Genomic DNA, 12,500 nt, shown 5'->3' with positions numbered 1-12,500 from the left:
GTGTGTGTGAAGGAACGTTTCTGTAGCCCGGACATTGAACTTCTAGCCGTGGGGATGCGTCCGTATTATTTACCGAGGGAGTTCACATCCGCCATTGTTATCGCTGTGTACGTTCCTCCATCAGCTGACGTAGAGGCAGCAGTGGACACCATCTACTCCACTGTGGCTAAACTTCAGACTCAGCATCCCGGTGCATTTTTGTTAGTTACTGGAGACTTTAACCAGTCTGGATAAAGTACTGCCAACGTTGCACCAGTATGTGAACTGCCCCACACGGAACAATAAAACTCTGGACCTCCTGGATGCTAATGCCATGGATGCATACAGTACTACTGCCCTTCCCCCCCTTGGTAGATCAGACCACAACCTGGTCCTGCTGACTCCCAAGTATGTCCCCCTGGTGCAGAGGCAGCCTGTGACCACCAGGACTGTGAGGAGGTGGACACAGGAGGCTAAAGACGCCCTGCAGGACTGCTTTGAGTCCACGGACTGGGACGTGCTGTGTGGACCACATGGGGAGGACATCAACAGCAGGACGGACTGTATCACAGAATACATTAAATTCTGTGAACACACCACCGTACCATCCCGGACTGTACACTGCTTCCCCAACAACAAGCCGTGGATCACCAGTGACCTGAAAGTTCTTCTTAATAAGAAGAAAGCAGCCTTCAGGTCTGGGGACAGGGAGGAGCTCAGGAGAGTGCAGCGCCACCTGAAGGAGAAGCTCAGGGAGTGCAAGGACTCCTACAGGAGGAAGCTGGAGGCCAAACTCCAGCAGAACAATGTGAGGGAGGTGTGGACCGGTATGAAGGAGATTACTGGGTTCAAGGGGAGAGAGAGACAACCAGGGAGAACCTGGAGAGGAACAACCAGGGGGAACCTGGAGAGGAACAACCAGGGGGAACCTGGAGAGAGACAACCAGGGGGAACCTGGAGAGGAACAATCAGGGGGAACCTGGAGAGGAACAATCAGGGGGAACCTGGAGAGGTCAAATGAACTAAACTGTTTCTTGAACAGGTTTAGTTCACCTCCCTCATCTGTCTCCTCCACACCTCACACCTCCCAAACACCTCTGCTGCCTCCCCCCCTCCCCCCTCTGCGCCCCCTGGTGAACTGCATAGAGCCCTCAATCTCAAAGGGCTCTTCCTCCATCTACACCTCGACCCCCCCACCCCCCTCTCTGTGACGACTGGCCAGGTTAGGAGACAGCTGGAGAGACTCCACCAGCGCAAGGCTGCAGGACCTGACGGCATCGGCCCCGGGGTCCTGAAGACCTGACGGCATCGGCCCCGTGGTCCTGAAGACCTGAAAGCATCAGCCCCGTGGTCCTGAAGACCTGCGCCGTCCAGCTGGCTGAGGTCCTACAACACCTCTTCAACCTGAGCCTGAAGCAGGAGGAAGTCCCGGTGCTGTGGAAGACGTCCTGTCTGGTTCCTGTCCCCAAGAAGACGACTCCATCTGGCCTCAACGACTACCGACCGGTTGCCCTCACATCTCATGTGATGAAGGTGCTGGAGAGGCTGGTCTTGGCCCACCTGAGGCCGCTGGTGAAATCTTCTCCGGACCCTCTGCAATTTGCGTACCAGCCTCATGTTGGAGTGGACGATGCCATCATCTACCTGCTGCAACGAGCTCAGTCTCACCTGGATGGAACCGGTGACTCTGTGAGAATCACTTTCTTTGATTTCTCCAGTGCATTCAACACCATCCAACCACTGCTGCTGAGTGAGAAACTGCGGGTGGTGGTGGGGGTGGTGGGGGTGGACACGTCCACCGTCTCCTGGATCAATGACTACCTGACAGGCAGACCACAGTTTGCCCGTCTGGGCAGTGTGCTGTCTGATACGGTGGTCAGTGGTACTGGAGCTCCACAGGGAACTGTTCTGTCTCCTTCCTGTTCACCTTCTACACAACTGACTTCCAGAACAACTCAGAGTCAAGACATCTGCAGAAGTTCTCTGATGACTCTGCAGTGGTAGGATGTATAAGGGATGGACGGGAGGAGGAGTACAGGGCAGTAGTGGAGGACTTTGTGGAGTGGGCGGGAAGGAATCACCTCCTCCTGAACGTGGCCAAGACCAGAGAGATGGTGGTCGACTTCAGGAGGAAGACGACGGCTCCACAACCGCTGAGAGTTCTGGGAGAGGAGGTGGACATGGTTGAGGAGTACAAGTACCTGGTGTCTCCATGACAACAGACTGAACTGGAAGACCAACATCAACGCTGTCCACAAGAAGGTGATGAGTCGACTCTTTTTCTTGAGGAAACTTCGATCCTTCAATGTGTGCAGCGAGATGTTGGAGATGTTCTACCAGTCTGTTGTGGCCAGTGAACTGTACTTCGCTGTGGTCTGCTGGGGGAGCAGCATTGGAGCCGGTGACACCAACAGACTTATCAAGCTGGTTAAGAAGGCCGGCTCCATCATCGGCTGCAAACTGGACAGTCTGGAAAAGGTGGTGGAGAGGAGGACGCTGAACAAACTATTATCCATATTGGATAATCCTGACCACCCTCTCCATCTGCTGCAGGGACAGAGGAGGACGTTCTCCAAAAGATTCCTCCAGCTCCGCTGTCACAAGGACAGATACAGGAGATCATTCCAGATACAGGACATCATTCCAGATACAGGAGATCATTCCTGATACAGGAGATCATTCCAGATACAGGAGATCATTCCAGATACAGGAGATCATTCCAGATACAGGAGATCATTCCAGATACAGGAGATCATTCCTGCCCACTACAATAAGACTGTACAATAACTCACCTCTGGCAAAATCCATCACAGTACAATAACACTGTTGACTGTGTTTCTTGGTTTGTTTGTATATAATATATATAGATATATAATGTACTGTATATACTGTGCATTTTATATTTTATATTTATATTTTTTACTGCTATTTACTGCTATTTTATTGCTTTTCTATTATTCTATTCTATTCTATTATTTTATTCTATTATTTCTATTATTATCTTATTGATTCTATATGCTGAAAAAAATGTCCCCTCGGGGATTAATAAAGTAAATACCTACCTACCTAATAACTTCAGAAAATGAAAGTGATGACACACAAACCGGTCTGGAGTTTCCCAGAAATCATCCTGCTGATCAGACGGCCAAACAGGAAGTTACATCATCGCCTTCCTCACAGACACACACATTCCTGAGTCCGTTAACACTCCTCTGATTTGTGGGGACGTCTCCTGGTTCCAGGACCAATCAGCTCACAGAGTACAGGTCACATGATCTGCAGTGATCCAAGCTCACGAGCTGACAGGCCAACCCGTGTCCTTTCCATGATGTCACAGTCCAACACAGCGGAGTTTCCCAGAATGCCTCATTCTGACAAACAGAAGTGGAGCAGCTTCCTGTGAGTCTCTGATTGCACCCCTCCCTCCCCACACACACACACACACACCCCTCACCCCCTGTCTTAACATGTCATGGACGTCTCGGCTCACCTCTGTGTGACTTCAGGAGGGAAACGTTGCTGCTGCAGGTTCCAACAAAAACACTTGTGAAAACCATCGTCTGTGAACACAGTTCATCGCTGCGTCCACAAATGATGTTAAAACTCTCCAAAGAAGAAACCAGATAGAAACATGATCCAGAAACACCGCCGCCTTCTCTGGACCGAGATCATTGAAGATGGACTGAGGTGAAGTGGACAACTGTCCTGAGGTCTGATGGATCACAATCTGAGATTCTGTTTGGAAATCATGGACGCTGCGTCCTCCAGGTTAAAGAGGAGAGGGACCATCCAGCTTGTTATCAGCTCAGTTCTAAAGCCAGCATCTGTGATGGTACAGGATGCATTAGGGCACATGGCATGGGTAGCTTGAACATCTGGAAGGAAGCATTCATGCTGAATGATATATTCAGGTTTTGGAGCAACATATGCTGCCATCCAGACAACGTCTCTTTCAGGGAAGGTCTTGTTTATTTCAGCAGAACAACGTCCAACCACATTCTGCACGTATTCCAACAGCATGGTTCTCTAGTAGAAGAGTCCGCTGATAAACTGGCCTCCTGCAGTCCAGACCTGTCAATCATTGAAAACATCTGGAGCATCAGGACATGAACAATACAACAAAGGAGACCCTGAACTGTTGAGCAGCTGAAATCCTCTATCAGGCAAGAATGGGACCACATTTCACTTTCAAAACTCCAGAAACTGGCCTCCTCGGTTATATATATAATATATATATATATTTTATATAAAACAATAAAATGTCTCAGTTTAACATCTGATATGTTGTCTTTAGTCTATTTAATATTAAATATGAGTTCATGTGATTCATAAATCATCACATTCTGTTTTTATTTACATTTTTACAGCGTCACTACTTTGTTGGAAACAGGTTTGTAATTTATTATAAAACTAGAAGAAAATATGAAAACTTTAACTTCAGCTACTTGAGATCCAGTTTCAGTGCGACATCATGACTGCACTCTGCACTTTATGCATCTGACAACTTTCACTTGTTCTCTGATTTCCTTCTTTTCTCAGAGTGAGATGAAAGTCATCACCCTCGTCTGGTTTCTTCCCTCGTTAGCCGCGTTAGCTTCCTCGCTGTCCTGTTTCATGAGTCTGTTGCTCAACACCATGAGTCCCAGGAGGCTGAAGCAGAGGCTGCTGGGTAAACGCTCCACCTCTGATTCCCCGCCCACTTTCTCTGCTGTGTCTGAAGTCAGCTGTCAGTCATTGACCTTTTTCTGGAACTGGTTACCATCTCCTTATTTCATCACCGCATGATGACACTGAGTTTCTTCTGACGATGAATCAGCTTCAGGCACCGACAACATTCCTGATGAAGGAGCAGCCTCGTCTTCCTCTGCTGCTCATCAGGAGGGAAATATTATCTGATTCATGTTCAATATTACTGCTTTTAGAATAAATTTGTTTGTGGGATCAATGAGAGGGAGACGAAGAGTTAACAGGAGACACACAGGAAGTACGAGCAGGAGTCATTACCCAGAAACCATCAGGGCTTCACTGCACACACACACACACACACACACACACACACACACACACACACACACACACACACACACACACACACACTTGGATTGTGTCCTGTGTTTTATAGTCCATCAGAAACATTCAAAGTGAATCAGTTCCTCAGAAACACTTAATATTCAACAGGTGTGTGAAAATGAGATTAAAGAACATAAGCAGTTTTTGTTCAGTGGTGACTCACCTGAAACTCAACTATCTCAATTTAATGGTTATTAATGGTTAGTAATTGTTATTAATGGATAGTAATGGTTATTAATGGATAGTAATGGTTATTAATGGTTAGTAATGGTTATTAATGGATAGTAATGGTTAGTAATGGATAGTAATGGTTAGTAATGATTATTAATGGTTATTAATGTATAGTAATGTTATTAATGGATAGTAATGGTTATTAATGGATAGTACTGGTTAGTAATGGTTAGTAATGGTTATTAATGGATAGTAATGGTTATTAATGGATAGTAATCGTTATTAATGGTTAGTAATGGTTATTAATGGATAGTAATGGTTAGTAATGGATAGTAATGGTTAGTAATGATTATTAATGGTTATTAATGGATAGTAATGTTATTAATGGATAGTAATGGTTATTAATGGATAGTAATAGTTATTAATGGTTAGTAATGGTTATTAATGGATAGTAATGGTTATTAATGGATAGTAATCGTTATTAATGGTTAGTAATGGTTATTAATGGATAGTAATGGTTATTAATGGTTATTAATGGATAGCAATGTTATTAATGGTTATTAATGGTTATTAATGGTTATTAATGGATAGTAATTGTTATTAATGGTTAGTAATGGTTATTAATGGATAGTAATGGTTATTAATGGTTAGTAATGGTTATTAATGGATAGTAATGGTTAGTAATGGATAGTAATGGTTAGTAATGATTATTAATGGTTATTAATGGATAGTAATGTTATTAATGGATAGTAATGGTTATTAATGGATAGTACTGGTTAGTAATGGTTAGTAATGGTTATTAATGGATAGTAATGGTTATTAATGGATAGTAATCGTTATTAATGGTTAGTAATGGTTATTAATGGATAGTAATGGTTAGTAATGGATAGTAATGGTTAGTAATGATTATTAATGGTTATTAATGGATAGTAATGTTATTAATGGATAGTAATGGTTATTAATGGATAGTAATAGTTATTAATGGTTAGTAATGGTTATTGATGGATAGTAATGGTTATTAATGGATAGTAATCGTTATTAATGGTTAGTAATGGTTATTAATGGATAGTAATGGTTATTAATGGTTATTAATGGATAGCAATGTTATTAATGGTTATTAATGGTTATTAATGGTTATTAATGGTTATTAATGGATAGTAATTGTTGTATATAATATATATATATAGATAGATATATACTGTACTGTATATACCATATACTGTGCATTTTATATTTATATTTAATATTCTTTACTGCTATTTTACTGCTATTTTATTGCTTTTCTATTATTCTATTATTATCTTATTGCTTCTGTATGCTGCTGTAGTGAAACAAATTTCCCCTGGGGGATTAATAAAGTAACTACCTAACCTAACCTAACCTAACCTAATGGTTATTAATGGTTATTAATGGATAGTAATGTTTAACACTAAAGCCTCCGGACACATTTCATTTTCTTCATCAACTTTATTGTTTACAGCAGAAAAACAGGTTTCACATTTTCAGTCGTATTCAAACGTTTTCTGTTTCCTTCCTCCCCCTCATCCTCCTCCTCACCTTCATCCACTTCCTCCTCCTCCACCCATCTCTAACATTCATATGACTATCTGTCAGATTAACTTTCTTCAATATCTTTGTTTAAATAAGAAAATACGACTTTTAGTACAAAATGTCCTCAAATAGATTATAAATAAATAAATAGATAAAATATAAAAGTTGTCTGGAATTCTTTTAATGTAAAAGATTGTTATCGTGATCATTTCAGAGACTCTCAGCTTCCTGCTGCTCTGTCGACTCGTCGTTACGTCCTCTACTGAGGTCTCGTCCAATCACAACCATTCAGGAACTATAAAACCTTCACAAATGTTTGAGAGACACTCCGTCCCCCCTTCAGCTCCACCTCTAGTCCTTCAGTCCCCCGTCCTCAGTGTCCCAGCCAGCCGGTCCCAGTGGGTGAAGTAGGGGGCGTAGTTGCACTTGGAGGTGAGGTGGTGGAGGTCATGGTGGCGGGCACCCCCGTACAGCCCCAGCGGCATCAGGCGGTGCGTGGCCCACGGGAGGTTGTAGCCACAGTGGTCCTCCACCGACAGCCAGATGTTGACCAGGAAGAAGACGAGCTCGGTGAGGGGGTGGAGTCCCAGCAGAAGGGGGGCGGAGCCAGCAAACAGACCCAGACTGAGGGTCTCCCAGACCCCAGAGTACTCTGCTGTCAGGGCCGAGGTCGAGGTGAAGGTGTGATGCACCTGGAGGAGAAGGAAGAGGAGGGGGAGGAGGAGGAAGAAAATAACAGAAACACAGATGCAGTTTTACTTTGATAGGTTTTTTATCATCATCATCATCATCTTAATTTTCATCATCACCATCATCATCATCATCATCATCTTCACTCAGTACCTTGTGGAAGGTCCGGTACAACCAGGTCACTCGGTGGTGAAGTAGGTGCCAGATGAAGCTCTGGAAGTCAAAGAGCAGCAGGCAGGCGAATACCTGGGCCAGGAGGCGGGGCAGGGGCGGGGCCTCCGGGGGCAAGTGGACAGGCCTCAGGTACCAGTGCAGCACGGTGAGCGGGAAGATGAAGACCAGGTGGTTGTAGACGGTCAGAGCCAGGCAGCTCCGCACCGAGGCCCAGCTCACGGAGCTCTGAGGCTGCAGCTTGTACCTGCGCACCAGAGCCCACCGCGGGGCCAGCGCGTCCAGCAGCAGGAAGGGCAGGCAGAAGGACAGGTAGACGGAGAGGGAGAAGAGGGTGGGGAAGAGCAGTGAGTGCAGGAGGGGGGCGTGTCCCAGGAGGACAGTCCAGAGCGGCTGCAGCAGCATGTTACCTTCAGATCAGACTTCAGAGGAGTTGCAGCTCCCTGCTTTTATATGAGCCAGCCCCGCCCCCAGGGCGTGATGTCAGCGGCGCCAGCCCGCCCCCACTGACATCAGTCCGCCTTCTACAGGGTCCTACCGTATGAGCCCGCCCTCAATGCCCTTATATCCTTATATGGACTCTTCCTGCTCTCTGGAAAGTCCAAGTTCAGATCATGACAAAGCCGGGAAACTCAGAGACTACAGACGGTCGACTGACATGAATCAGTGGAACTGAAAGTGATCAGCTGATCAATCAATCAATCGATTAATCAATCAGCTAATCGGTGATTGATTGATTGATTGATTGATAACAGTCAGCTGCAGCTCAGAGTCTCTTTTATTAACATGCTGTTCTCTGGTCGATGAAGGAGTTCAAACTCAGTACAACACTGACACCTGGTGGTCTGTTGAACACACACACACACACACACACACACACACACAAGCACACACAAACACACACACACAAGCACACACAAACACACAAGCACACACACACACACACACACAACCACACACAAGCACACACACACACACACACACACACACACAAGCACACACAAACACAACCACACACACACACACACACAAGCACACACAAGCACACACACACACACACACACACACACACAAGCACACACAAACACAACCGCACACACAAACACAACCACACACACACACACAACCACACACAAGCACACACACACACACACACACACACACAAGCACACACAAACACAACCACACACACACACACAACCACACACACACACACACACACACAAGCACACACACACACACACACACAAGCACGCACACACACACACACACACACACAAGCACACACAAACACACACACACAAGCACACACAAACACACAAGCACACACACACACACACACACAAGCACACACACACACACACACACAAGCACACACAAGCACACACACACACACACACACACACAAGCACACACAAACACAACCACACACACACACACAACCACACACAAGCACACACACACACACACACACACACACACACAAGCACACACAAACACAACCACACACACACACACAACCACACACACACACACACACACACAAGCACACACACACAAGCACGCACACACACACACACACACACACAAGCACACAAATGCACACAACCACACACACACACACACAAACACACACAACCACATACACACACACACAACCACACACAAACACACACAACCACAAACACACACACACACACACACACTGATAGAAGCCTGATTGTGGAGGGGCTGTGAAGGCATCATCACATCATCAGTTTCGTTTCTTCGCTCTGACCTAAGATCTGTTTCCGTTCAGCTCTCATTCCATAGATCAATAAACTCATCTTCATCATCATCTTCATCATCTTCACGTGAAAATTAAAACAAACTGATCTGGACGTCTTCATCAACCTATTTGTACGTCAGCTGTTGTTGGCTTGTGATACAAGCCCCGCCCTGTTCAGTGCTACAAGCCCCGCCCAAACAGTTCCTGAACCTCCATAGACCTGAACCCAGTGTCTATCTGACCTCTGACCCCCCCGGGGCCTCATTCAGATGTTGTTCTATGACCTCGGTTTATAACATTAAATGTAATATGAGATGAACGGTTCAGAGCCTGAAGGTCTGACAGTGTCTCTACTGCTCGATGAAGAATCACCCTGACTGACTCTCTCTTGTCCAAGGTGGCACTGAACGCATCATCATGTGGTTTCCTGACTTTCTGTGCAGCGACCTGCTGTTGCTACACCTCTCTCCGACCACTCAGCGGCTGTAAGATGAGGTAAATATCTTTGTCTTCATCACGTCTTCATCAGACATCAGGGGGACATCTGGGTTCCAGTGTTTATGTATCATGTTCATCGAAGAAATATTAAACCGTTTACTGCAAATAATAAATAAATCTGATCATGTGATGTTTCAACGTGAAGGCGAGTGTCTTCATCACCGACACGTCTCAACATGTATGTTAGACGGGAAGAATAGAAGATAATCAGGTTACCTGGGGTGCAGGTAGGTGTGGGTGTTTGTGTGAGTGGGATGGGGGAGGGGGGGGGGGGTCTCGAGCCTCTTCTAGGACACGTGGCTCTATGTGACTACGCCTTCAGTTTCCTGTCATGATTGAAAAGCCGTAACAGGAAGTCACGTGAAAGGTTTTCGCGTGTTGTCGTCGTGCCTTTCAGTGACGCCGCTGATGACCTGCGCTGCAGGCTGCTGCAGCTGCAGAGCTGCTTCACCTGGGACCTGAAGGAGGAGCAGCTGGAGCTGGACGACCTGAGCAGGCAGCTGCAGCACGACATCGAGCTGCAGCTGGGGCAGCCCGGCGCCGAGGCCCACGCCTGCAGGTTCCTGGCTTATGTGAGGTACGCGGTCACGCCCAGAGCAGCGGCGGAGGTGTGGATGGATCCCGAACGGGTGCCTTCCTGCTTAGTGTCTCCTTGTGTGTCTGCCCTCAGGTATCTCCAGGGGCAACCAGAGGAGGCGCTGTCCCTTCTCAACCAATCAGAGGAGAAGACCAGGGAGAGTTACGGAGAGGAGGACGAGCGGCGGCTTATCGTGACGTATGGAGACCTGGCCTGGCTGAGATACCACCGAGGAGACTTCACACAGTCGAGAACCTTCTGCCAGAGAGTCCACGACATCCTGGTACGTACAGACACTGGGAGGAGCGGCTAGCCTAGCTTAGCATCGACTCCTAGGTTTCAGCGGATCGCCTGTTCTCAGTCTGAAGGAGGAATTATTCCGTTAACAGTCTGTCGTCTAACTGCTCCGTTGACGTTCCTCCCGTCAGATTCCGTTGACAAACCTCCCGTCAGAATCCGTTGACGATCCTCCCGTCAGAATCCGTTGACGTTCCTCCCGTCAGATTCCGTTGACAAACCTCCCGTCAGAATCCGTTGACGTTCCTCCCGTCAGAATCCGTTGACGATCCTCCCGTCAGAATCCGTTGACTATCCTTCCGTCTGTATCCGACTCTCGGCAGGTGAAGCATCCACTCGGTTCCTCCTCTGACCTCCACCCGGAGGTGTATGGAGAGAAGGGCTGGACCTTCCTCAAGTTCTCCAAGTTCTACTACCCCCGAGCCATCGAGTGTTTCAAAAGAGCCTTGGAGCTGCAGCCCAACGACTGCGAGTGGAACGCCGGCTACGCTATCGCCCTCTTTCGCACAGAACCGGTACGAGCCATCAGCCGATCCGGTCCGCTCAACTATGTTGTTACCTTCAAAAGTACCAAACTGTAACCGAGGTCTGATCTGCAGAATGACTTAAAGATTCATCATGAGGAGTCACCGGCCACCAAACAGCTCCGCCGGGCCGTCGAGATCAACCCCGACGACGGCGTCCTGCTGTCCATGCTGGCGCTGAAGCTGGTCCTCTACCAGAAACACCGAGAAGCTGAAGGTCTGGTGGAGCGGGCGCTGGAGGTCGGACCGGACGACCCTCAAGTCATCCGCTACGTAGCCAAGTTCCTTCGCAAGCAGGTAACTTCTAACAATGTCTGAAGGTTAGAGGGAAGCGGCCGATGTGACATCGAACTACTGACTGGTCCGGTTAGATGGATCTGGTCCGGTTAGATGGATCTGGTCCGGTTAGATGGACTGATGATGCGTTGATGGCTGAACCCATCAGAAATGTGTTGTTGTGTCTCCAACGGTCTGGTCTGGACCGACTCTGTTGTAGGACCAGCTGGACCGGTCCATTGATCTGCTGCAGAGGGTGATGAGGAGGAGCAGCCAATCAGCTTTCATCCACCACCAGCTGGCGCTGTGCTACAAGAGGAAGAAAAATAACCTAATCTCCAAAAGACCGAAACCAGAGAGAGGTAGAGGTCCGATGTCTCACGGTCACCATGGATACCACCATATTCTGTTATCGCTGAGTCAGCGATCAATAACTTTGCTTGTTCTTCAGAGGTGCAGCACTGGAGGCGTCTCTGCATTCAGAACCTGGAGGAAGCGGTCCGTCTGAAGACCGGTCTGAACCTCGCCAAGGCGGATCTGGCTCTGCAGTACGCCGAGGAATCGGACGGGAGGTCGGACCCTCGTCTCCGCAGAGCTCAGCGGATGTTCGACGAGGTTCTGGAGACGGTGGAGGACGAGACGTGGAGCATCCGTCAGTCCATCTGTCGCTGCTACGCCGAGTTCTGCCACTACCACAGCATCCAGAAGGACTGCGCCGTCTCCTACTACATGAAGGTATGTCCACTCTGCTGTTGTGTCCCCGTCCACCTGGACCGGCTGGAGAACAGGACCCGGACCTCGGGTTTGGAACCGGGACCTCACGTTCACATTGTAATTGTCCATCTAACGACCACAGACTGAGACACACTCCTGTCCTCTGATTGGTCCAACAGGCTCTGGAGTTCAGGCCCGACACATCGGAGGCGAG

At 47.5% G+C, this 12,500-nt stretch overlaps 2 protein-coding genes across 2 annotated transcripts in view; one reads left to right on the top strand and one right to left on the bottom strand.

Moving 5' to 3' along the window:
- Window positions 1-6,668: 6,668 nt before the first annotated feature.
- On the bottom strand, window positions 6,669-8,047 carry ch25h (cholesterol 25-hydroxylase). The gene is made up of 2 exons (XM_069159813.1): window positions 7,615-8,047; window positions 6,669-7,463 (listed from the first exon to the last, which is right to left on the bottom strand). The coding sequence occupies exons 1-2, from the start codon at window positions 8,035-8,037 to the stop codon at window positions 7,131-7,133; spliced, it is 756 nt and encodes a 251-aa protein (XP_069015914.1). The 5' UTR covers window positions 8,038-8,047; the 3' UTR covers window positions 6,669-7,130.
- Window positions 8,048-9,834: 1,787 nt separating this feature from the next.
- Window positions 9,835-12,500, top strand: part of LOC138204551 (interferon-induced protein with tetratricopeptide repeats 5-like) — a 3,255-nt gene continuing 589 nt past the window's right edge. The window contains exons 1-8 of the mRNA XM_069159850.1: window positions 9,835-9,895; window positions 10,296-10,475; window positions 10,569-10,758; window positions 11,096-11,287; window positions 11,372-11,593; window positions 11,793-11,934; window positions 12,024-12,307; window positions 12,466-12,500. The exon at window positions 12,466-12,500 is cut by the window's right edge and continues 13 nt beyond it. Coding sequence (XP_069015951.1) covers window positions 9,891-9,895; window positions 10,296-10,475; window positions 10,569-10,758; window positions 11,096-11,287; window positions 11,372-11,593; window positions 11,793-11,934; window positions 12,024-12,307; window positions 12,466-12,500 — 1,250 coding nt within the window. The 5' untranslated portion in view covers window positions 9,835-9,890. The remainder of the gene's footprint in view (window positions 9,896-10,295; window positions 10,476-10,568; window positions 10,759-11,095; window positions 11,288-11,371; window positions 11,594-11,792; window positions 11,935-12,023; window positions 12,308-12,465) is intronic.

This window comes from Embiotoca jacksoni, unplaced genomic scaffold (genome assembly GCF_022577435.1).
Source record: "Embiotoca jacksoni isolate LCO1_2020_lvr unplaced genomic scaffold, fEmbJac1.0.p SCAF_26, whole genome shotgun sequence".
NCBI classification, from domain to species: Eukaryota; Metazoa; Chordata; class Actinopteri; family Embiotocidae; genus Embiotoca; species Embiotoca jacksoni.
Note: the sequence above shows the minus strand (reverse complement) of the source record. Positions and strands in the feature narration are given on the sequence as shown.

What these genes read in the sequence shown, in the direction of transcription:
- ch25h (XM_069159813.1), bottom strand. Translation starts at nt 8,037, where the DNA reads ATGCTGCTGCAGCCGCTCTGGACTGTCCTCCTGGGACACGCCCCCCTC. An exon ending in TGTACCGGACCTTCCACAAG is followed by an intron (nt 7,464 to 7,614) that starts GTACTGAGTGAA and finishes CTTCTCCTCCAG; the next exon opens with GTGCATCACACCTTCACCTC.